This window comes from Siniperca chuatsi, linkage group LG14 (genome assembly GCF_020085105.1).
Source record: "Siniperca chuatsi isolate FFG_IHB_CAS linkage group LG14, ASM2008510v1, whole genome shotgun sequence".
In the NCBI taxonomy this organism is placed as follows: Eukaryota; Metazoa; Chordata; class Actinopteri; order Centrarchiformes; family Sinipercidae; genus Siniperca; species Siniperca chuatsi.
In genome coordinates, this window is record NC_058055.1 from 10,543,527 (window position 1) to 10,567,549 (window position 24,023).

General features: G+C 41.3%; 2 protein-coding genes across 6 annotated transcripts; one reads left to right on the plus strand and one right to left on the minus strand.

The window, feature by feature from the left end:
- The first annotated feature begins 208 nt into the window (after positions 1–208).
- Positions 209–18,485, plus strand: taf1 (TAF1 RNA polymerase II, TATA box binding protein (TBP)-associated factor). 5 transcript variants are annotated; one of them, XM_044223703.1, is made up of 41 exons: positions 209–577; positions 1,667–1,781; positions 1,994–2,117; positions 2,203–2,319; positions 2,668–2,790; positions 3,055–3,296; positions 3,425–3,640; positions 3,752–3,994; positions 4,076–4,307; positions 4,495–4,602; positions 4,713–4,880; positions 5,429–5,556; positions 5,813–5,920; positions 6,123–6,296; positions 6,402–6,575; positions 6,850–6,954; positions 7,034–7,234; positions 7,317–7,458; positions 7,953–8,083; positions 8,174–8,254; positions 8,361–8,510; positions 8,602–8,721; positions 8,946–9,121; positions 9,211–9,443; positions 9,570–9,777; positions 10,373–10,544; positions 10,754–10,965; positions 11,178–11,286; positions 11,380–11,478; positions 11,580–11,757; positions 11,876–11,943; positions 12,036–12,158; positions 12,277–12,369; positions 12,469–12,553; positions 12,680–12,747; positions 13,164–13,280; positions 13,634–13,741; positions 13,914–14,009; positions 14,988–15,207; positions 15,569–15,740; positions 16,822–18,485. In XM_044223703.1, exons 2-41 carry the CDS (start codon positions 1,668–1,670, stop codon positions 17,039–17,041), a joined length of 5,958 nt encoding a protein of 1,985 aa, XP_044079638.1. In that variant the 5' UTR covers positions 209–577; position 1,667; the 3' UTR covers positions 17,042–18,485. The 5 variants fall into 5 exon arrangements, with proteins under 5 accessions (XP_044079638.1, XP_044079639.1, XP_044079641.1 ...); XM_044223704.1 differs by having other exon boundaries at positions 10,373–10,538; XM_044223706.1 differs by lacking the exon at positions 13,634–13,741 and having other exon boundaries at positions 10,373–10,538.
- Positions 17,285–23,938, minus strand: LOC122888818 (SLAIN motif-containing protein-like). The gene is made up of 5 exons (XM_044223708.1): positions 22,758–23,938; positions 22,182–22,318; positions 20,884–21,183; positions 20,338–20,469; positions 17,285–20,116 (listed from the first exon to the last, which is right to left on the minus strand). Exons 1-5 carry the CDS (start codon positions 23,153–23,155, stop codon positions 19,848–19,850), a joined length of 1,236 nt encoding a protein of 411 aa, XP_044079643.1. The 5' UTR covers positions 23,156–23,938; the 3' UTR covers positions 17,285–19,847.
- Positions 23,939–24,023: the final 85 nt, after the last annotated feature.

The window sequence follows — 24,023 nt, forward strand, 5'->3', positions numbered from 1 at the left end:
GAAATAAAACTTTAAAGATTTGATGGGATAAATAGGGGCAGCAATTCACTAAAATTCAATGCAGTATAAAATAATATTTCCTTAGAAAGGCAGCGGCGCTCTGTTATGCATACTTACATGCTGTCAACTAATACAGTATTAGTTGATATTGGAGAGTCCGCTTCTTTGTGGCAAACTTGACAGTTTACTACGTTACAGGGAGTGCCTGAACGCCTCGCCCTGTCCATCCGGGTCACTGCACTCTACGATCGCTAACTAGCTTAGCTAACGGTGTTGCCGACTTGCCTGCAGTGCCCGACATAATTAAAAACAAAAGTGTATACCGAACCCGGGTGACCGCGTTAAATGCATTTTTGTGATTTGTCTTTTGACTTCACGAAGCTGAAGCAGGCAAACGTAGTAAAGATGTTTACATAGATTTTAGTTAACTTATTAAGTAATTTTATCTAACGTTAGCTAACATTAGCCAACTTAGCTAAGCTGAACTGCTAATGAACTATACTTATCATTAGCATTCAGCAGATACAGCAAGCTGGCTTAAACACACGCTGATTAAATCTAAACTAGGTCCCGCAAGGTAAGTGTAAGTTGCATCTATGACATTTCTGATATTTTGTTTTCATCATATAGCTTGCGAGCTAGCTAATATAACGTAGCGAACGGAACTAGCTAACGCTGCACAGATAACATTATCAGGTTTGTCTCTAACAAAGCTTCAGGTCAAAATGGACTGTTAAGTTAAGCAGTTTGTTGTCCCAGCACATTTTTATAATTGAGGAAAATGACAAGAGAATGAATAACGTTACCAAAATGCCAACAGGCTGTAACGATAGTAAACAGTTAACGCTTCTACATGTCGTGAAGCAGACATAAACCAACTGTAATGCAGAAACAGACAATTAAAGTGTCAACGGTAAGAAATACATTTGCAATTCAGCAGCAACTCTGGGTAAAGGTAAGGGGACGAAGTGAAATTTCATTGGCTAGTTCAGGTGTTTGATCCTCCGGTCAAAGAGGAAGCAGTACACCTGACTGGAAAACACCAGCTTTAAAGGGACAGTTCATCCCAAAATCAAAAATACATATTTTTCCTCTTACCTGTAGTGCTATTTCCTCAGCTATTTAGCAGTTTATATTTTCTTTCTACTGATAGTTCCTACATGAAACTGTTCACAACAAGGTCTGTGGATTATCTTGAGTAGCCGGTCATGATTTCTGGATAGAGATGTTGCTGTTGAGTTTTTCAAATTTATTTTTTGGCGCTTTGAGCACCACAAGTCTTGTGCCATATAGTCCCATTATATTCAAGAAATGCAGACATTTCTACTGCCAATATCTTCAAAACTTGGCAACTCACACCAAAACAATCTAGATGGATAAACAGCACTACAGGTAAGAGGACAAATGTGTATTTTTGGGGTGAACTGTCCCTGTTCTTGCAGATATTTAAACCTTAATTTAGCCAAGAGAGTTGACAGAAAAATCAAAACTTTAATATTAACTTTAAAAATAATAACTTTGACATGTAGTCCTTGATGAAATTCAGCATGGATGCATCACTCATGCAGGGTGATTCAAGGATCATAGTGATGTTTCTCACTAATGTCGCTAGTCACACAGCATAAGAAAATGAGCCAAATGCCTAAACTGAATGTTATCCATTTAGGATGTCGGACTCGGACAGTGATGAGGACCAAGATCGCCCTTTCTCTCTAACTGGCTTCCTCTTTGGAAACATCAATGAAGATGGACAGCTAGAGGATGACAGTGTTCTGGACAATGTGGGTGTTTTAAAGATACTTTTCTACAGCAACACTTAAGTAATTTTTCAGTAGTATCATGCATAGCTTTTAAACTAATATTATTGAATACATGGTAGAAATTTTATACAATGTACTATTTTATATGACTAACTGTTAGAACCTGATTATTTTGTATTTTCAGTGCTTATTGTAACTTTCTGTTCTGTTTCTGCCATTTCTTCTCACCCCAGGAGTCCAAAAAGCATTTGGCTGGTTTGGGTAATCTGGGTCTGGGCTCACTCATTACAGAGATCACTGCCAATTCGGAGGATGATCAAGACGAAAACAGAGACTCTGGCAGTGTGGATGCAGAAGGTTAGGCTAAGTATAAAAAGGAACTTTGCATTCATTTAGCCAGGAAAAGGATGGTTTGACATTTTCAACATTTCTCCTCTTCCAGGTTGGGTGAAAAGCACTGAAGATGCAGTTGATTATTCTGACATCAGTGAGGTTGCTGAGGATGAGACAAAGAAGTACCGTCAGGCAATGGGGTCTTTGCAGCCCAGCAGGAAAACAGGTGATAAACTTACAGCTCCTTAGAGTCATGTTTGTGTTTGGTTGTTGTTAGGCTCAATTAATTTTTTTATTTTATTTTTATTTTTTTGAAGATGTATAAATCTGATCTCATCTTTATAAATAAAGATGTTTTTATATAAAAATTCCCCAAAACATCAGAAAACGTAATTGATACAAGATCTTGCTGTCAAAAAAACACCTTTACTTATTTACTTTAGTTTTTTCCACCATATATCATTTTGTTTTTTACCACAAGTTTCATTTCATTTCATTCCAAAATGTTTTTGGACCTTCAGTTTACTTTTACTATTTATTTTAATGTACTGAACAATTTTTTCTAATTCCTCAGATGATGAGGATGACTATGATGCCGACTGCGAGGATATCGATTCTAAGCTTATGCCTCCTCCGCCACCACCAAGTCTTCCTACATCTGCTAAGAAAGAGGAACCCTCCTCTCAGAGCACAAATGGTAAGGACATGTTTACTCATAGTTAGTCCCTGTTTACAGAGCTGCAGCTCTGGAGTCTGTGAGGAAGTGAATTTGCTACTTCATCTGGGTGGATGTTATTGTCACAGGTTTAGATTGCCTCTGAAGAACACATACTACACTTGATCATATAGTTAACTCAGTAGCAATTCAGGTTAGGTTCAAGTATTATAGATCACAAATATCTGAAGATGAAGTTTGATTGTCTCTACTGCTGCTGTGATCTGTCACTGTTTCTCCTCACAGTTGGGGAAGAGGGTGATGGCATCATCCTGCCCTCCATCATCGCGCCATCTTCTACGGCTGATAAGGTTGACTTCAGCAGCTCCTCAGACTCTGAGTCAGAAACTGACCGTCCCTGCCAGGGCTTGGGGGCTGGAGGCCCCCCAGATCGGCTCAACCTCCCTCTTGCTGGCATCATGCAGAAAGATGCTGCCAAAGCACTGCCAGGTGTCACAGAGCTCTTCCCAGAGTTTAGGCCTGGAAAGGTAAAACATCTTTACAGGCACTTTGCTGAGCTGAAATGTATCATTACACATGCTAAAGGTTTATTTTATCATCATCATTTTATAATGAAGGAGTGCACTGACACCCACTGTCTTGGATGTACTACCAGGTGCTTAGGTTCTTACGGCTATTTGGTCCTGGAAAGAACATGCCATCAGTATGGAGGAGTGCCCGCAGGAAGAAGAAGCGGAAGCACAGAGACCCTCAGCCTGGGACACCTCCTCCAGAAGGAGAGCCCATAGAGCAAAGCCAGGAGAAGAAGTCTGGATGGATTTACGAGTACGCGCCCCCTCCACCCCCAGAGCAGTGTCTCTCTGATGATGAGGTAAATCGTCCATTGTTACGGGCTATTATAGGCTCTCACAATGTCAGCTAATAGTAGTCTGGTAATATGCCATTGTATCCAGCACTTTACATGCTTTTCTGTCCTGTCCAGATAACCATGATGGCTCCAGTAGAATCTAAGTTCTCACAAACATGTGGTGATGGGGACAAGGAGACAGAGTCTCGACCTAAAGTAGCAGAATGGAGATATGGCCCAGCCCAGCTCTGGTACGACATGCTAGGCGTCTCTGAGGATGGAAGCAACTTCAACTACGGGTTCAAGCTAAAGGAAAATGAATCCAGTGAGCCTCAGAAGCAGGACACGCATAAAGAAATAACAGAGACTGCACATGAGGTATGCAGACACGGCCATCTGTAGCCGTAACACAAAAAATTATACTGGTTCTGTTACTGATATTGTGTAATATATCTCTAGTTTCTGAGACGAGACGACGACGATGATGATGATAATGAACATGAAGATAAGGACAGACAAGCCCTTGAGAATGAGCTCTTCCTGATGGTCACACAACTGCAATGGGAGGACGATATTATCTGGAATGGGGAGGAAGTAAAACACAAGGGCACCAAGACTCAGCGAGCCAGCCTGGCAGGATGGTTGCCCTCTAGCATGACCCGCAATGCCAATGCTTATAACGCACAGCAGGGTAAGACACCAGGAAAAAATAGAAGTAAATCTTGCAATGGGTCTTTTTTTTTGTGATGCAAACAGCATACTATACCTGGGTGGTGTTTACAAAGACATTGTAACGGTGGTAGTTGATGGTGGTGGAGCAGCAGGCTGTAATATTTCATTTGTGTAAAAGAAATATAATAATCTGTTTAATCTTACAGGTCTGACAAGAAGTAATTCCCTGTTGGTGCCACCTACGCCTCCACCCATGCCCAAGGCTTCTTCAATCTCTGGCTCTAAGCGGGAAAAAAACAACCATGATAATCAAGGTGAGTTTATTTTTAGGTCACAATACAAATAATAGATTCACCAGACCTTTTTATGTCAGGCAAACTTCTCATTTTCTGTATTGTCTTTATTTGTTTTTGTCCCACCGAAGCCTCTCATGAAGAAGACTCTCCCTGGTTCTCCATTTTCCCCATTGACAACGAGGAGTTGGTGTATGGACGCTGGGAAGATAACATTATCTGGGATGACCAGGAGATGGATCACATGCTCATGCCACCTGTTCTCACACTGGATCCTAATGATGAAAATATCATCCTAGGTATATTCAAATTTCCTATCTTGTTAGGCTACTTATTTACCTCTGTTTTGCTTTTTCATTGGGATTTGATGTAAAATATACAGTATGACCTTTCTGAAGTTTGTAAACTTTCTGTTGGGGGGGGGGTGTCATGTTTTTGAAAGGTGAATAATCATAAGAAGGAGATGGGGTTGTTTTGCCATGATCAAACAAAATATACAAAACATGTGTTATATACATACAGGTTTCATTCATTTATGTGACCTACAGCACATTTATTTTATGATGAAAACAATACAATACACATCTGTATCTAATGTTGGTTTGTAAGATAAAGTGCAAAACCAGTATTGAGAAGACTATGTGGAGATCTGCATTATTTTGTACCTGAAAATACAATGTTGTCACTGCACCGAGGAAGATAGTGTGCACTTTAGGTAAATCGCATATATGGGCTTTGTCTGATTGAAAATAGAAAGGAGGAGTACTGTGAACTTGCGCCTATATTTTTAATTCTACAATAATGTTTTTTAGTCTGCTTATTTTTGACAAACTGTTGTCTCTTTTAGAAATGCCTAATGAAAAGGAGGAGATGACTTCCAACTCCCCATCAAAAGAGAATAAGAAGGAAACGGCAATCAAAAAGAGCCGCATCCTGCTGGGGAAGACTGGGGTGATAAAAGATGAGCCACAGCAGGTACGCCGCCTCATCAGGGCAGGCCAATGGTAAAATGATAAAATATGACTAAGGAAGATCAAGGCTACATAATGAAGGAGCAGATATGGCGAAATGAAATTGACAGAATATTTGCACCCGAGGCAACAGAATTCTTCTTAAACACTATTATGTTTGAGGGTTAACTTGAGCAGTATTCTAACAATTCATTTCAAACATGAATGGAAGGTTTGAATGACATTACCTTAAGTGGGAAATATGGTTTCTCTCCACTCAGAACATGTCCCAGCCTGAAGTGAAGGACCCCTGGAACCTCTCCAATGATGAGTTCTACTATCCGAAACAGCAGGGCCTGAGGGGGACCTTCGGTGGCAACATCATACAGGTAAGCAGCAGCCCACAAAAATAAAGATAAAGCCGACAGCACATGATCAACATGGAGGTGCTTTTAATCTTAATTTATATTGTAAATACTGTGACAAAATCCTGCCAAATCATATAGAGACACAGAGCCATAACCTGTGAAATGTAAGCTGAAATGTAGAATATCGTATAATTCGATTGAGGAAATTTTGTGTCTTTAACAGCACTCCATCCCGGCACTGGAGCTGAGGCAGCCCTTCTTCCCTACTCACATGGGGCCCATGAAGCTGCGCCAGTTTCATCGACCGACTCTGAAGAAGTACTCCTTTGGAGCTTTGGCTCAGCCAGGTCCCCATCCTGTCCAGCCACTGCTCAAACACATTAAGAAGAAGGCTAAGGTGGAGCCCTGCTCAAAACAAGCACTATTACTCTCAGATAACCTTGTAGTGTTGTGCCACATCAATGGTGTACTGAGTGTATGTGTTGATTTTTTTTCCGTATAGATGCGAGAGCAGGAGCGGCAGGCATCAGGCGGAGGAGACATGTTCTTCATGCGAACCCCACAGGACTTAACAGGCAAAGATGGAGATCTGATCCTGGCAGAGTACAGTGAAGAATACGCCCCTCTCATCATGCAAGTCGGCATGGCCACTAAGATCAAAAACTACTACAAAAGGGTGAGTCTAGTCTTTGTTTTCCACTCACGACTTTGCATAGGTCTTAGAAAGTTTGAAAATGTCTTAAATCCTATTTTCAAAACTGAAAATAATGTGACTGTCACATTTATTTCAATTTGTATAATTGTGTATTTTATTCTGGTGTTAATTTTAGATCATCGCATTTAAACTTGCAGAACAAATGAAACTTGCAGAAGCCACATTTTCCACTTGTCACTTGTTTGTTGGATAGAGTTGTTAAAATACATTGTGGCGTTGTTACTGTATTCTTCAGAAACCTGGAAAGGATCCTGGAGCACCCGACTGTAAATATGGCGAGACTGTGTACTGCCACACATCCCCTTTCCTGGGTTCTCTGCATCCCGGACAGCTGCTCCAGGTCAGCACAAGATTCAGTTTTCAGATTAGGTAAATATGTGAAGCATCACTGGTCTGTTATCATGGCATTTTTCTTTTAGGCATTTGAAAACAACCTCTTCCGTGCTCCAATCTACGTGCACAAGATGCCCGAGACTGATTTCTTAGTTCTACGAACGCGACACGGCTACTACATTAGAGAGCTTGTGGACATTATTGTAGTTGGTCAGGAGTGCCCCTTGTATGAGGTTCCAGGGCCAAACTCCAAACGAGCCAATACCCACATCAGAGACTTCTTACAGGTATGTTTATTCACCTGACCTTTCCCAGAAACTCGACCTGTTGTTGTTCCAAATGCATAACTGTCACATCTATATTCTGTAGGTGTTCATTTACCGCTTGTTCTGGAAGAGCAAGGATCGGCCCCGGAGAATCCGCATGGAGGATATAAAGAAAGCTTTTCCGTCACACTCAGAGAGCAGCATCAGGAAACGACTAAAACTCTGTGCTGACTTCAAACGTACAGGTAGACCACGCTCATGCATTAACTCTGCACCCCGTACGTCCGCCATTCAGTGATCGTTATCATTTGTTTGACTAATCTAACCCAGATGTGTTATCAGGATAATGCTGAGGTTACAAAGAGATACTGTGTCGTCGTGTGTGTGTGTGTATGTGCCTTGAATTGACAGACAGGAATCTGAGCAGGGAAAGAGCTTTTTACACCTACTATGGATTTTACCCTAGAGGTAAGATGTAGTCTAAGGACAGTATAAGGACACAGGGTACAAATGTTTAGTATTTACATCAACAAGTCATGGTTTTCTACAATACTTTTTCTTTGACAAGAAGTCTAACATACATGTACCTATAATGGAAACTCTGACAAGGACAATTTGGTGTTGTTTTGTGTTTGTTTTTATTTATTTATTTATTTTTGGTTATAATACTACACTCTTTGATCAAGAGTAAGGTTGCAGGTAAGATAAAATGTCTAACAGTGTCTTGTCCCCATGCCAGGGATGGACTCTAACTGGTGGGTGTTGAAGCCGGACTTCAGATTGCCAACAGAGGAGGAGATCAGGGCCATGGTGTCTCCAGAGCAGTGCTGCGCTTACTATAGCATGTTGGTGGCAGAGCAGAGACTCAAGGTAACAGTATCGGCCTCTAAATCGCTTCACATGGTTAACACAAATCAGTATTGTGGCACGGCTTCACTACAAGTTATTTTACCCCTTTAGGATGCTGGATATGGTGAGAAATCCTTCTTTGCTCCAGACGAGGAGAATGAGGAGGATTTTCAAATGAAGATTGATGATGAGGTATTGATCCATGTGCTTCCTCATAATTAAGTTTAGAGTTCCAGACTTGAGATAACAAAAAACATTTCAGATTTACACCATGCTGATCCTGTCTCACACATCCTAGGTGCGGACAGCTCCTTGGAATACAACAAGAGCCTTCATTTCTGCTATGAAGGGGAAATGCTTGTTGGAGGTTACAGGTGTGGCTGATCCTACAGGCTGTGGAGAGGGTTTCTCTTACGTCAAAGTGCCCAACAAGCCCACTCAACAGAAGGTCTGACAGTCTAAAGTGAAAGTCTGCCACCCCATGTTCTGCCTTGTGTATGTATAGAGAGTGAAAACTTTGATTCTGTGCTGTTTTTCAGGATGACAAAGAGCCACAGCCTGCCAAGAAGACAGTGACAGGGACAGACGCTGACCTGAGGAGACTGTCACTGAAGAATGCTAAGCAGCTGCTGCGCAAGTTTGGTGTTCCAGAGGAAGAGGTAAGACCATGGTGATGTGCAAGTACATGAAACTGGTGTAGGACGTGTCTTTTATTCACTCTAACTGGAACAAACTCTGCTTGCAGGTCAGAGTTGATATGTTTTTGGAGATTTGTTAATGCTGACAAATGCAAGAAAGGCATGTCGCTTTACTTTTCAAGTAGGGTTTTTTCACCTTATCTTTTAGGCTTGTTACAGTGATTATGTGTTTGTATGTGTGTTAGATCAAGAAGCTCTCACGCTGGGAGGTGATTGACGTGGTGAGAACCATGTCCACAGAGCAGGCGCGTTCAGGCGAGGGACCCATGAGCAAGTTTGCCAGAGGGTCTCGTTTCTCTGTTGCTGAACACCAGGAGCGTTACAAGGAAGAGTGCCAGAGGATCTTTGACCTACAGAACAAGTGAGGCTCTTATTTAGGGTTATATATTTTATTCAGGATTCTGTCTGAGCACAGCTTGAATCCTTTTCCTTGTTGCACCCCCACCACAGAGTGTTAGAGTCGACAGAGGTGCTCTCCACAGACACAGACAGCAGCTCAGCAGAGGACAGTGACTTTGAGGAGATGGGGAAGAACATTGAGAACATGCTGCAGAACAAGAAGACCAGCTCCCAGCTTTCCCGTGAGAGGGAGGAGCAGGAGAGGAAGGAGCTGCAGAGGATGCTGATGGGCGAGGAGAATGATCGTGACAACAAGGGACGCAAGGAGCGGCGCAAAGGCTTGTGTGAGTCTGTTTCTGAAAGTCAGAGAGATCTTAATGGTGCCCTGAGGACATCTGTATTAGCTGTGTAAGGTTGAAAAATGTTGTTTGTGTATCTAACTGTAAGCTTTACTTCCCTTCACTCTATAGCTAGCTCCTTGTCAACCAGCTCCCATAAGGACGATGACACGTCCTCCGTCACCAGCTTAAACTCCTCGGCCACAGGACGACGACTCAAGATCTATCGCACCTTCAGGGATGAGGACGGCAAGGAATATGTCCGCTGCGAGACAGTACGCAAGGCTGCAGTCATTGACGCCTACACCAGGATCAGAACCACCAAGGATGATGAATTCATGTGAGTCTCTCACTAATCAAACTGAGCTTTCTCATCTTACAGTGAGTATTTGATCCTTGGGAAGAATCCATTAGACTGCTCTATTATGACGTCACCATGTCAGGCTAAGATTATTCACATCTGTATAGCTTGGTGCTATGATGTTTTATTTTTGATTATGAAAAGTCTGCTTTCTATTCTGGGTCTAATTAATTAAAAATGATGCAATGATAAAGTTCACATCATAGCTCTGCAACTTTTAACAAATCTTTAATAATTAGTATGCAAATTAGTTTTGATGCGGCAGCACGCAACATACTTTTGAGAACATAGATTTGTGTCTTGCATTTATATCAAATCAAATAGTTGTTAGATTAGTGCTTCTCTATATGTATGAAATAGAGAAGTCTTGCATGTCAATAGTGTAGAATCTAATGTTAACCAGCAGGTCAGCCTAATGCTGCTGTATTTTCCATAGTGGAACTGACTGGAGCTCATTAAGGAGAAAGCTAGAGAGCTTATATCGTAGAAATGCCACTTAATTAGGCCCATGCCATCATCACAACTGAACCAGTGAATGTTAAACATCCAGTACTGTGTATCATTGTGGCTGCAGACGAAAGTTTGCCCTCTTTGATGAGCAGCACAGAGAAGAGATGAGGAAGGAGCGCCGGCGCATTCAGGAGCAGCTGAGGAGGCTGAAGAGAAACCAAGAGAAAGACAAGATCAAGGGACCTCCAGAGAAGAAGGCCAAGAAGGTCAAAGAGAGACCAGACCTCAAGGTAAAAGTAAGCTTGCTGATTCAGTACTATACTCCTCTCCTTTACTTTTTCCTCACCAGCTCTTTGGTACCCAGCTAAATGCAAACCTATGGCCAATTTGCTTTCTATTGGTGTAGATATTATGTCAATTTGTAGTATTGTTCTTTCAGTATTATTATCATATAGCACAGGCAGATTGTTTTTCGTGTTCCTTAATGTTTGCCTCTTTTTGCTAGCTAAAGTGCGGAGCATGTGGAGCCATTGGACATATGAGGACCAACAAGTTCTGCCCGCTGTACTATCAGACCAACGCCCCGCCTTCTAATCCAGTTGCCATGACAGAGGAGCAGGAGGAGGAGCTGGAAAAGACCGTCATCCACAACGACAATGAGGAACTGATTAAGGTGGAGGGCACCAAGATCGTCCTGGGCAAACAGCTCATTGAGAGGTAGTGGATTGTCCTCGTTCCTCCTCTCTTACCATTAAAAGGATTTTATCAAAGATACTCAGATCTGCACTCATGGCAAATTTTTGCATGTGCTGCAAATTCTGCTATTCATAAATTAGCGCAGTATCTTCACTCAGTCACTCAGATACAGTTTTAATAAATGGATGGTCTGTGGCCTCTACCCAGTTTCAAAAAAATGTTTTTTTCTACAGTGCTGATGAGGTGCGCAGAAAGTCTTTAGTGCTCAAGTTCCCCAAGCAACAGCTCCCACCAAAGAAGAAGAGACGCGTAGGCAGTGCTGTGCACTGTGACTACCTCAATGTAAGCAGTGTTTTACAGCTCTTTCCAACACATTTTGAACTGAGAATCCCTTTATCTGATCTTTTACACAGTTATTGTTTTTTATATTCACAGAAACCACACAAGGCCATCCACCGTAGACGCACTGACCCCATGGTGACTTTGTCTTCTGTGCTAGAGAGCATCATCAATGACATGCGGGATCACCCCAACGTAAGATCTGTCAGGCACACACTCATCCACATCAACATTTCATTGTTCCCATTCACCTCCTTTTCGGTCTCATCTTTACTACCTCTGCCTCGTCTATGTAGACATATCCATTCCACACACCAGTCAATGCTAAGGTCGTGAAGGACTATTATAAGATCATCACACGGCCCATGGACCTGCAGACGCTGCGGGAGAATGTACGTAAGCGAATGTATCCATCAAGGGAGGAGTTCCGTGAAGCAGTGGAAGTTATCGTCAAAAACAGCGCCACCTACAATGGTATAAGCTATAAGAACATGTTTATCTCTTGAAATCAGACTTACTCTGGTTTCAGTTAGACTTTCAATTTAAACGCACATCAAAGTCTTAAGATGGATCTCTGTTTTTGTTCCACCAGGGGCAAAACATCCAATAACACAGGTAGCACAGTCCATGCTGGACCTGTGCGATACTAAACTGAAAGAGGTGAGTGTTAATGTAAATGTTTTGTCCTATTTCACATCTTGCTGCCATTTTGTCCACATTATCTATTTAAACCTGTGTGTGTGTGTGTGTAGAAGGAGGACAGGCTGGTGAGGCTGGAGAAAGCCATTAACCCCTTGCTGGATGATGATGATCAGGTGGCCTTCTCCTTCATCCTGGACAACATTGTGACCCAGAAAATGATGGTGGTTCCCGATGTGAGTCACTTCTTCTTACCATTTTCTTACCTTAATTAATTTGAGAGCACTGATCACTTCACATGCCGAACAAGTTAATGATCTGCCTCTCATTCCTTAATTCTTCCCTTCACTATAGTCATGGCCATTTCACCATCCTGTCAACAAAAAGTTTGTGCCCGATTATTATAAGGTGATCATAAACCCCATGGACCTGGAGAGCATCCGCAAGGTGAGAGTCATACAAGGTGTTAACCTTGAAACAAATATACTCATCTGATATTTTTAATATCAGTAATAGAAAGAACTTTTGTATTTCATGGTTCAACAGAACATCTCCAAACACAAATACCAGAACCGAGATGCGTTCCTTTCAGATGTCAGTCTCATCCACGCCAACAGCATCAAGTACAATGGTAAATGTGTTATCATCACTGTTATCGTGACCTCTGAGGTCGGTCTCTCTTAAAAACTGCATGACTTAGAGCCGAGTTCTATAGATTATGTTTGAAGCAGAAATAATCTTTGTGTGTTTTTCACAGGCCCAGACAGTCCTTACACTAAGACAGCCCTGGACATTGTCAATGTGTGCAAGCAAACCCTGGCAGAGGTATGTGGAGTCTTTTGCCTTTTAGTTTGCTCTTTTAATGGCGGGGGGAGGGTCATGTTAACGACTCAGTATTTATGCAGTAAGTTACATTGGGCTGGGCTTTATCATATTATCAGAACAGCTGCGAAGCAATGCTGGAAACAATGTAAAGGAATTTTTAAAAAATGCTAATTTTGAATAAATCTTTATCTAATGAATAGTTATTTCATAGCAATATTGTCATAGTGTAGACTTATACAAGATGGATGGTTGTACTTTCTTATTTTTTATTAAATTGCTGCATATTTCGCCACATTGCTTACACTGCTTCAGGATGAGGTTCATCTCTTTACAACCAAATCTATAACAGTAGTATTTTCATGAGTTGGAAAAACATAAATCAGTGTCTTAATAATCACCTGTTTTTGTGCCTCCAGTATGATGAGCACTTGACCCAGTTGGAGAAGGACATCTCTACTGCTAAAGAGGCAGCTCTAGATGCAGCAGACTTGGAGTGTCTGGACCCAATGACGCCGGGGCCATACACACCGCAGGTAGGAGAGCAGCCAGGGCCCAATTTTCAGTTACTAGCTTGGCAAATGGTGGTTTCCCAGTTGTCTTGACAATAGACTTTCGGCCTCCAGCTGTTTATAACATGCCCCACCAGGTAGTCTAAACTTTTCTACATGCAGTAGTCTCCTTGCATCACCTTGTAGTGCTCCTTGCCCTTGTATTTCTTCACTCGTTCTCTGCACTAACTCTCCTTTCCAGACTTTCACATTTCATCTCTACAATCTAGTTTCTTCACTGTAGTGTCTCCTTTCTCCCACCCTGTTTTTCTCCTTTGCTCCTGCCGTCTTGTCCTGTCTCTCCATTTGTGTGTGCCACTCTGTGTGGTGTTGGCCAGCCTGCTGATCTGTTTGACAGCGGGGCTTCAGGGAGTCTTCCCAGAGAGACCAGCAGCCTTTTCTCTGAGGGACCTCTAGTGGTTGCTCCAGAGAAGCGAGGGGGGCAGGTATGGAGAGAGACAGAAATGAGGCTTGCAACCACATGCCACCTCTCCTCAAACTATCCTCAGAGCACAACATTACAGATAACATTACAGTGTAAAATGAGAGTAGTTCGTTTGCTTCTTGCTCAGTCTTTCGGCAAGAGTGTTGTCAGACTTTTATCATCTTACCCCTCAGGGTCGCCACAGTAGAAGACCCGGGGAGGAAGAGTCAGATGTGGACATTGAAGGCTTTGAGGAGGAAGATGATGGCAAACCCAAGACTCCTGCTCCTGTAAGAAAGACTTAGAAAGATTTATTGAAAGGTTATGTAGTTGATATGAGGTCACCGCTGCTGTACATTTAAACACAAGTATATACATACCATTCTAGTTGGATGGCCTGATGCAGTTAAAATTGGGGTTTTTATTATCAAATTATGTATCTAACTAAAAAGGAAGGAATCTCCGTCCGTCCGTCTGTCTGTCTGTATATCTGTCCTTCGATTTTCTCGACCACCGTTCATCCGATCGACTTCGCTGAGGACCCAAAAAAAGTGCAGTGTCAAGTGTGAAGTAGTGTGGATGAGCGGTTCTCGAGAAAGCTGAGAAACATCGCCTTGCAGAGCCAGAGAGCCCCCACAGTTCAGTTCAGACGTACGCTTGCACGAGTTTAAGCGACAGTTGGTGAATACGTTGTTCCCCGAGCCATGTAAAGGGCAGGTTAGGGTTAATCTTCTCTCTTCACAGCGCTGGTTACAGCTAAGGAGGCGTCAGCTAATTTGAGTTTGCGTTGTTCTATGTTAGCGTTTTGATAACCCTCCACAGTGGTTAACTTAATGTTATTAAGCTAACGTTAGCTGGCTACCTTCATTGATTAATGGGGGGGTGGAGTGGTGGCGCTTGCGTACATCTAAAACGGTGGGTCTGGAACTCTGCAGGTCGATGATACTGAGAAAGCTGCAAGCAGCAACACCAATCAGCCGTTCTGAACAGGCACGTTTTGATCAGGAACTGCACTACTACATTTAATTCTCACACACTTTTATGAGATAACAATTGTACAATCTATTTCTTTCCACACCTTCATCAATTTTTATTTGTGTCAGACAGAAAGTGCCCCAAAACCCTCTTGTAGTATTTAATTAAAAAAAGATTTAAAATTATTTATTATTCTTGAGTTGTAATTGTATTTACTTATATACTTGCTTACTCTTCAGCTTGCTTACTTCTTAGTCATTTATATGACACATGTTTCTGTCCTGTCTTTTTAGGCAGAGGACGCAGACGGAGATCTAGAGGACGAAGATGACGAAGAGGAGATGTTACTGCCACCTCACAGACGGTTGCATGACCTGGAGGACGAGGAGGAGGAGGAAGAAGAGGATGGAAGGTCTAACCGCCCAGCCCAAGCCAGCGTGCTGTACCAGGACCTGCTCATGTCTGACGGAGAGGATGATGCCAGCGAAGAGGAGGGCGACAACCCTTTTTCCTGTAAGTCCACCCGCAGTGCTGGGGCGGCAGCAGAAAATAGTCACAGCTATACTAAAGAATAAAGCAAAAAAAAAGAGCTAAATGTTTCACATCAACACAAGAACATGTTCAGAAGAATGACTGTAGAATATAAGATGACAGCATTATTGTGCAGTGAAAAGTGAAAACATTATAAAATGTATGCATTTAATGTTTTGTCTGTGTAATATAGATAACTGAGAATGACAGATATACTGTAAAAATATTTGAATGTCATGTCCAGCCTTTTTTGTGTGTGTGTGTGTGTGTGTGTGTGTGTGTGTGTGTGTGTGTGTGTGTGTGTGTGAGACATTTATCCTGATCCATTGTATGTCCCCTCCAGCCATACACCTGTCAGAGAGTGGTAGTGACTCTGACAGAGAGGTGGATGTGCGACCTGCACCTCCACGGAGAGCTCAAGAGATGGCCCGCATGGGCATGGAGCGGGAGGAGAGCATGATGTCATATGAAGGGGACATGCCTGATGAGCCTCACATGGAAGACAGCAATGTCAGGTACAATTGGCCCGGGAGCCAAACACACTCAGTACTCTATAACAGTTCTCAAGAATGAAGATGATTTAAGTCTCTGAAACGTCAAATAGCAACTTTTTTTAAGTTACTTGGGAATTTTTCTTCAGGGAAGATAAGCATTTAGATTCCTTTTTCATCTACTAAAAACAAAATACTTGCTGCCCTAGATGGTCCTTTTCCCAATTATTTTGCCAGAGGCCTCATTTTGTCGCAGGAAGTCTTGAAATGATGTTATCTAAGGTAATCTATTGTTATACCTGAATCACATGGCTTGTACTGATGTGGTTCTTAAAGTTGGAATTCTTAAGATATCAGTCCTGGTTGATTTACTGGTGATATCAGAAAATGCAGTTTAATACTACAGCAAACACTCCTTGAGTGGCTACTTTGTCAGAAATACTACAGAAGAGCAACTGATGTATTTTTTTACTGCGTAACCAAACGTTTTATTAAAGACGTCAGTCAAAAATAATTTCAACCTTGATCTGATTTCATGCTGCACCAGGCGCAACACACAACACAACAGCAGGACACAGTAGAGGTGTGGTTGCTCCCACTTGTTCTATTACTCCCTGCAATATTTAAAACTGATCTGCTGTCAAATAAATGCTGAACATGACCTTGTCTTGTTTTGTAGATGCATTTTTGACGATTAGTCGTGGTCAGCCCTAACCTCAGTGACAAATACATTGCCTTTACTGTGACTGATTCACAATAAAAGCCACCACATATTTCACCAGTTGAATGCTTTTCATGAGAAGCAGTGGCAGTAGGAAACGTTCACTTTCTATTAGCAGTAACTTAATACAGCTCTGATACACAGTGAAGCTGATATCAATGGGATAGAATTACAGTAAGGAGTATGTGTAGGTAAGTAATTTGAATCCAGCATGGGAATGGTGGACGGAGTGATTACAGAATTTAAATACATTGAATGGCTATTGCTTAAAAATGGCAGCCATAAATAGTTTCAACGTCAGCATTTGATGTAATGAAAATCTTAAGAATTCTAACTTGAAACACCTCTTACTGTCCCGTTCGACTTTCCTCTCTTCTATCTCAGTTACGGCAGCTATGAGGAGACAGAGAGCCGGAGTCAGATGCCGCCCAGCATGGGAAACGGAGAAGACTACGGCATCAGCGAGGAGGAGGAGGAAGATGAAGAAGATGAAGCACGGAGGAGAGGCCCAGCTGTGCTCTCCCAGGTCCAGCTCAGTGAAGACGAGGAGAGCGAAGAGTTCAGATCTATAGGGGGAGATAGCGACATGGACTCTGACAACTAGTTCAGTTTTATTTTTTATACACAGTATCAAGAAAACATTGTTTATAATCCCAGTTTTTAAATTGAGAAAAGGAGATTTCTCAGGAAAATGCGTTGTACATTGTTCTTTTTTTGTAAATGATGGTTAATGTTTATAGCTTCCTCCTGTACCTACAGTATAGGGCACAGCACCTTGTAAATTTCAGTTTGCCTTTTATATGTTGAGTGAATAGTGTACCATGAAGTATCTTGACATGAAAGTGTGTGTTCAGTTGTTTTGTACAGTTCTAACTCATCCATATCTTTGCGCTCATAAATAGCTCAGCAACTCTGTTGTTTCTGCCCAACTGACTAATTAAAAAATAGAATAAACATACTGAAGCTCCTTCTGTAAAAAAAACAAAACAAAAAAAACCCATCAAATCATATATTACTAACGACAAACATTGAGCGGCAGTTAGAGACCACTAATCATTTTCCTCTTCCTCGGTTGAAATTTACATTCATTACAGGAGCCCAGTCTGTGTTTAGTATTCTAATAGACTTAACTCTCCAATGGCTTTGACCTCATTGGTTTATTGAAGTGGTCTTACTCAAAATTGCTCTTGTCTCAGTGATCGGGGTGGATCAGAGGCATTCAGGCAGTTACACAGTTGCACATATTGACATGTTTAATAATCTGTTAATTATTTTCTCATTAGCTAAGCTTATGTGTAGGAAAGAATCAGGAAAGCCAGTTACAGTAACCATCTCTTCCTTTTCAGAACTACTTCTTTCCCTAGTCTGGTTCATATGTGTTCTTACATTGAAATGAAAAGGCACATACCACTGCTGTGACAAGCTCTGTTTATTTACATATAAAAGCAAATTGTAACAGATTATTTGTGTGCAGGTGGGGTAACAAACCACAAGGCTCAGGCTTGAACTAATGATTATTTTAAACCAGAAAATACTGAAAAATTCCCATTACAGTTTCTCAGAGCCCAAGGTGATATTTTTTCTGTCTGACAAACAGTCCAAACATATTTACAATGATTTTATTGGAGAAAAGCTCATTTGTTGGCAGTCGACTAATTGTGTCAGCCTTAATGCTAATGCAGCCATCATTGATGTTATTAGTTGCACCTGTGCTTTTCTCGAGAACAAACTGCTTATTTATGTTGTGCTGATTATGTCATCACTGTCTTATAAACTAATAGTAAACAGTGTTTTCTAAGTGTAAGATGTCAAAAGAGTTACAGTTTTGTAGATATTTCTGTAGTGTTTTACTCGGTTATAAGCAGTGATATCATTTATGGAGAAGATCTTGCCTAGAGTTCAGTCAGACCACCTCAGCTGCATTTACTGGATGAATTCATAAACAATACTCAGTAAAACATGTTAAACATTATGAACAGCAGAGGGTACTCCAACAGCAAACTGTACATCCGGTATACAGACTATTAAATGTCTCTGTTCCAAAAGTATTCCGGACTGACTACATTTTAGTATTTTTGTGAAATGAGAGGTAACAAGACAACTTCACATCTGAACTAGAATAACCCACCAGTTCACCATGATAAATATTTGTATAATGACTTCATTCTTTGAACATTGAATTTGTGCTACATGTAGAGCACATTAATGGATCCCATTCAGCACAGATCAAAGAGAGCTGAACAGAAACTGACTTGATAGATTTGCTATGAATCAAAGAGGTTGAAAACAACAGCAATGTAAACAGCATTGGATGTCAGATTCTGGAACACAATAAGAGAAAGGTACCTTCCCTGCGAGAAGTTACAACATCTACTTGACCTGCACTTTCTATAAACATCTAAAAGCATTTCCCTGTAAATAATCACTTCAGTAGGTGATTGAAGGGTCATTAGATATCAAGTGAATAAAAGAAGTTAGGGAAACACAAAAACATCAGCAAAATTTAGCCACTGTCAAAGTAATGAATGACATTGAATACATTTTAGGAAGAAACTGCACCAAAACTACACCTCTATTTCTTTGTAAGGAGCAAGCTTCCTATTTTGCAAGTCTCCTGTTTCTATTTTTCTTTTCTGTGTGAACTGCACACTTCCTGTTGTAACAACGCTGCAGAAAACAGTCTGTTCCACAATCAGCTGCACTAAAGTGAACATTGACTCCACTTCCACATTCAAATAAGCAAATCTACATGAATCACGTTTATGACCTACACTGATAAACTTTACATTCCTCACATTGTGCCAACACCTCTATCCAAACATATTATGTTCAATGTTAAGAATTAGTTGAGCTCATGCACATGCATCACAGCATGCTTGCAAAACCACTGGTACAGCACAAACTGATTGCTGCAGCACATTATTTTCCACTTTCATTATGTCACGGGTATTTTAGATGGGTGAATTTATGTAGGCACAGATCCCCTGACATTTCTACATTCTTATGACTTTGACACATGATGCCTTCAACATTTTTCTACAATAGTCCACATTATTTAGCTTTTTGCTCATATAACATTTCACCGCACAGGATGACTTAGGTAATATAAGATCCAGCCCTCCAGGATGCTTCTGTCAGGTGTTGCTTACAACAGTGCCAGTTACGCATTCTGGCATCTTTATCTACAGTCTGTTGCAGACGAAGATGACTCAGATCCCAGATCATTTGATGGAAACTCACAGAGCAACATGCCTAATATAAAGGATTCTAACACAGAGATGAATTCCTTCACAATCTATTTATAAGATTATGCAGGCAACCATACAAGTAAATTAATGCAAGATATGACATAAATGTTTCAATTCTACATCATTATTATATTACTATCAGGGATTCACTGGTGACACCTTTCACCTTTGAGTGGATGGCACATTCCTGGCCCAACCTGCGGTGGTCAACCTCTCAGGTGAGGCAAAAACACGTCCATTAACAGACAGGTATCCCTTAGCAGGGTGAGGGATCCTGCAGGGGCTGACAGACTGAGACCTCTGCAGTCTCTCCATGGCTGTCGTCCGGACTGAGGAGTCTCTGACTGAGTGCAACGAGCCATTGGAGTTCATGGATGCTGCAGAAAGTGATGGAGACCAGCAACTCGCCCCCTTTTTGACTAATGATGCACCTGAGAAGACAATTTGTGTATTTTTTTTATTGCTATGTCTGTGCTGTGTGTTTCAGAGCAGAACAATTTGGACAACTTGGACAGACGTGACACATAAGGTAAATGTTTAAAAATGAATTAGATACATTTAAGGATGCAGGGAGATGTATATCTGCAGACTGTTGAGTTTTGTTGGTGTATTCTTTTTTTTTTTTTTTAAATGTGAGGCAATAGATCCAAACCTGATGGTGGGTAAGTGATGTGTGAGTAAGCAGGTTGGCAGTCGTTGATCTCCAAACTTCGGCTGTTCCTAACAGCCTGGAGGGAGCGGAGGCTAGTCCGCAGAGGTGACCTGGTCCTGCCTGGTGATGTTGCTGCAAAACACATCAGGGTCATATCTAGTTCACGCACAGAATTTCAACTGCAAGAATCTTAGGTTTGTCAAAAAAAAGGACATTTTTCTCTTGGTGTTATCAAACTGGAAAATGATCATGAACTTTATCAATAGGAGTGACATTTGTAAGTAACATAACACTACAGTTAAAAAACAATATGCCTTAATTGGACATTTTTTCATTGAATATCCTGTGTTTCGAAGTGATTCAGTATCTTTATTTTTACCGAAGATCAGAAAGTTCTCTCTTTCTCACAAGAAAATGAATAATCATCAGATCTTATGAGGCCTCTGATAATACAGTAGGGTGTTAATGAAAATAGAAAAGAAAATGTTTGTAGCTGTCAGACCAAAAGTACAGATAATGTAGAAAAACTGTGTAGGCTCTGTGTACCTTGACTCTGAGTGAGTTTCAGCAGTTTGAACTGGGCGACTTGCTGGTGAAGTCTGGCCAGTTTTGGACTTTGGCAGCCCTGCTTAGCTACTGATGTTGGAGACTGGCAAGGGGAAGAGCTCAGTGACAATAGACCAGGCTGCCAACAAGAGGATGATGACACTTCAGTTTTATTTCCTGGAGTGGTGTCATCAATATTTTCAACAGTGGTGTCAAAATAAGATGGCAACGTCACTGGTGACTCATGGCCTCTCCTAGGTGAAGCAGTGGCAGGGGTGGAAACAAAGTCCTGTCTTAAACCTGAAAAATATGGACCAAAGTTATCGCAATCCAACCTTCATTGAGTATTCAGTGTATACTAGATCAAAAATACTTGAGATAATTCTATTCTCACTGGCTTCCTTTATTCGAGCCATAATGTGGACATCTGTGATGTCCTGCAATCTGTAGCTTGTGGTTATGGAGTCATGGGAGACGCTCAGTTCATTGTTATCTGTGCAGATTAATAAATACAAAACATGTGCTACTAAAATATATGATATTAAAGAAAAAAATTAATTTGCCCTAAAAAATGTGATATTGTTGATTCATAACTGCGTTCCATTGATCAGTGTTGAAGAGTTATAAGCTATATCGTAGAAAAGGTTTCAGTCGTAGTCATCTGGACACTGTTTTCAGAATCAAGACGTTTCGGCTCCCATCCGGAAGTCATTCTCAATTGTGAAAAAATGGGACGGGCCAATCACATGCTAATCAGGTACTTAACAGTGATGAAGTAGATGCAGCCAGAAAACAATAGGCCTGATTACTGATTACTGGGCCATCTTGGAAACTATTAGGTCAGTTTCAGGTGAAACTAGCTATTAACAGATACTCAGGCAGATTCCTTCCTGAGGGCAGGGCTTATGTAACACAGAGTTGCTTAAATTTCTAGTTCCCGTCCAATTTTTTCACAATTGAGAATGACTTCCGGATGGGAGCCGAAACATCTTGATTCTGAAAACAGTGTCCAGATGACTACGACTGAAACCTTTTCTACGATAGAACACTCCTGGACGAATGAGGGACTACACCGTCCCAGTTATAAGCTATATTTCAGAAAGAAAAGGCTCTTATTATTATATTACCTAAACTGTCAGAGGCATTGTGTATTGTGTTCACAGATTGAAAAGTATGATGGAAAACTGCAGGATGTCTGTAGAAGCGACTGCTTGATCCTGACAATGCGGAGTGCGCATGGGTTTTTTTTAATCAAAAATGTTTGCAGGACGATGAGTGAGTCTGTGCTGCTTGCTTACTTTGATCCAGCTTATTTGTCAGTGAACGACATGCTGTCTCCGTCTGGGGACTGGGGTTATCCAGGACGTGTCGACACCATCTGAGAGCAGACTCAGATCTCTCCACAAACTCCTGCTTCTTTGGAGACTCATATAACCTGTGAGTCAGATTGTGAGGTTAGCTCTCCCGATTAGCACCCACCTCACTAGCCACTAGACATTTCTTTTAAAGTGTATGGTGACTTGGGCGACTGATCAAACCTGGGTTCATGTTTTTTTACATTTAACATTGTAGAAAAGGTTTCAGTCGTAGTCATCTGGACACTGTTTTCAGAATCAAGACGTTTCGGCTCCCATCCGGAAGTCATTCTCAATTGAGAATTGAGAATCAGCCGAAACGTCTTGATTCTCAATTGAGAATGACTTCCGGATGGGAGCCGAAACGTCTTGATTCTGAAAACAGTGTCCAGATGACTACGACTGAAACCTTTTCTACGATAGAACACTCCTGGACGAATGAGGGACTACACCGTCTTATTTAACATTGTCCTACCCTTACTAAAGTCAGACCAGACCACAAAGTCTCATGGCACCTACCAGCTCTCCTCATCCTGTGCATCGTCCTCTACATCAAGCAGCTCTACCAAGTCCAGAGCAGACTCTTCTTCCTGTGACTCGTCACTGTCCCAGAGGTCTTTTTGGCTGTTATAGTTGTACAACATCCCATCCATGGGACAGCAAGGCAAGGGTGAATTATACCCTGACTTCAGACTGTCCAGTCTTATTCTAGCATCCATGGCAAATGACCGATTGTTACAACTCTCAGCGTCTGTCCAGATGCTGCAGTATGGATCTGAGTTGCCCTTCAGCCTCACAGAGCTACTTTTCAACTCACTGCAGAGAAGATGATGGTTTGCACTTGTGTCAAACTCCACTGGTGGCTGATCGCAAAAATAACGGCGCCAATCGCTCTTCAATTGGTCTTGGAGTTCCATTTTCTCTATGAAATCCTCAAACCATCTCACTTCTTCAAGCTCTCGTCCAGTTATGTTTTATTCCACCTCGTCCATCCATAATGAGGATGTTAACTGTTACTAAACCAGAATCTGATGTGATTCTTCTCCTGGTAATTTTGCTCTGCACAAACAGCAACTGTGTAGCTTCACTATACCATCTATTGACCCAGATTTGTTGAGTAGGGCTGTTAAGTATAGACACTCAACAGATTGGATGGATTTAGAGAAGCATCATGAGCTTATGTGGATTAAAGAGTTTGTGAGTTGCAACTAAGAAAGAAAAAGAGCCACTCAACATCACACCATCAAGACTAATATGGACAATACCTATAGGCTAGTCAAGGTAATAGCTATTAGAAATATTTGTCTGCTTCCTTCACATAGTATGTCACATTGCTGTTTAGCTGTCGAGGACCTTTAAAATCTTTACATTCAGCACACCAAGGAGGAATTTCTCTGACTATAGAGTTAATTAGGCGTGTTTTCTCCTCTATATGGCCACTATGTATCAGTTTATGTTCACTTTGCTTTGGTGTTGGGAGCTATTGTTCACTGGGCAGCATTTTTATTTTTGGTTCTTATATTAAATGATATTGCTGAATGTTTGTGGTTGATGACTGACCACGAGGGTTAAATAAGCTACTTTTTTAATAGCATGTAATATTTTTGTAATTGGCTGTGCTTTTTGGGACCAAACCACTGCAATCTCTCAAAATCACAACAAAAGACAAGAAGCAAGAGGGCAGCTGAAGAATGTTGAGCATTTATTATAGAGTTCATGTATGCTGGTCTATTTATACATAGATGAATATTTGTCTATTTCTTTTAGATCTTCAGTACAAGATCA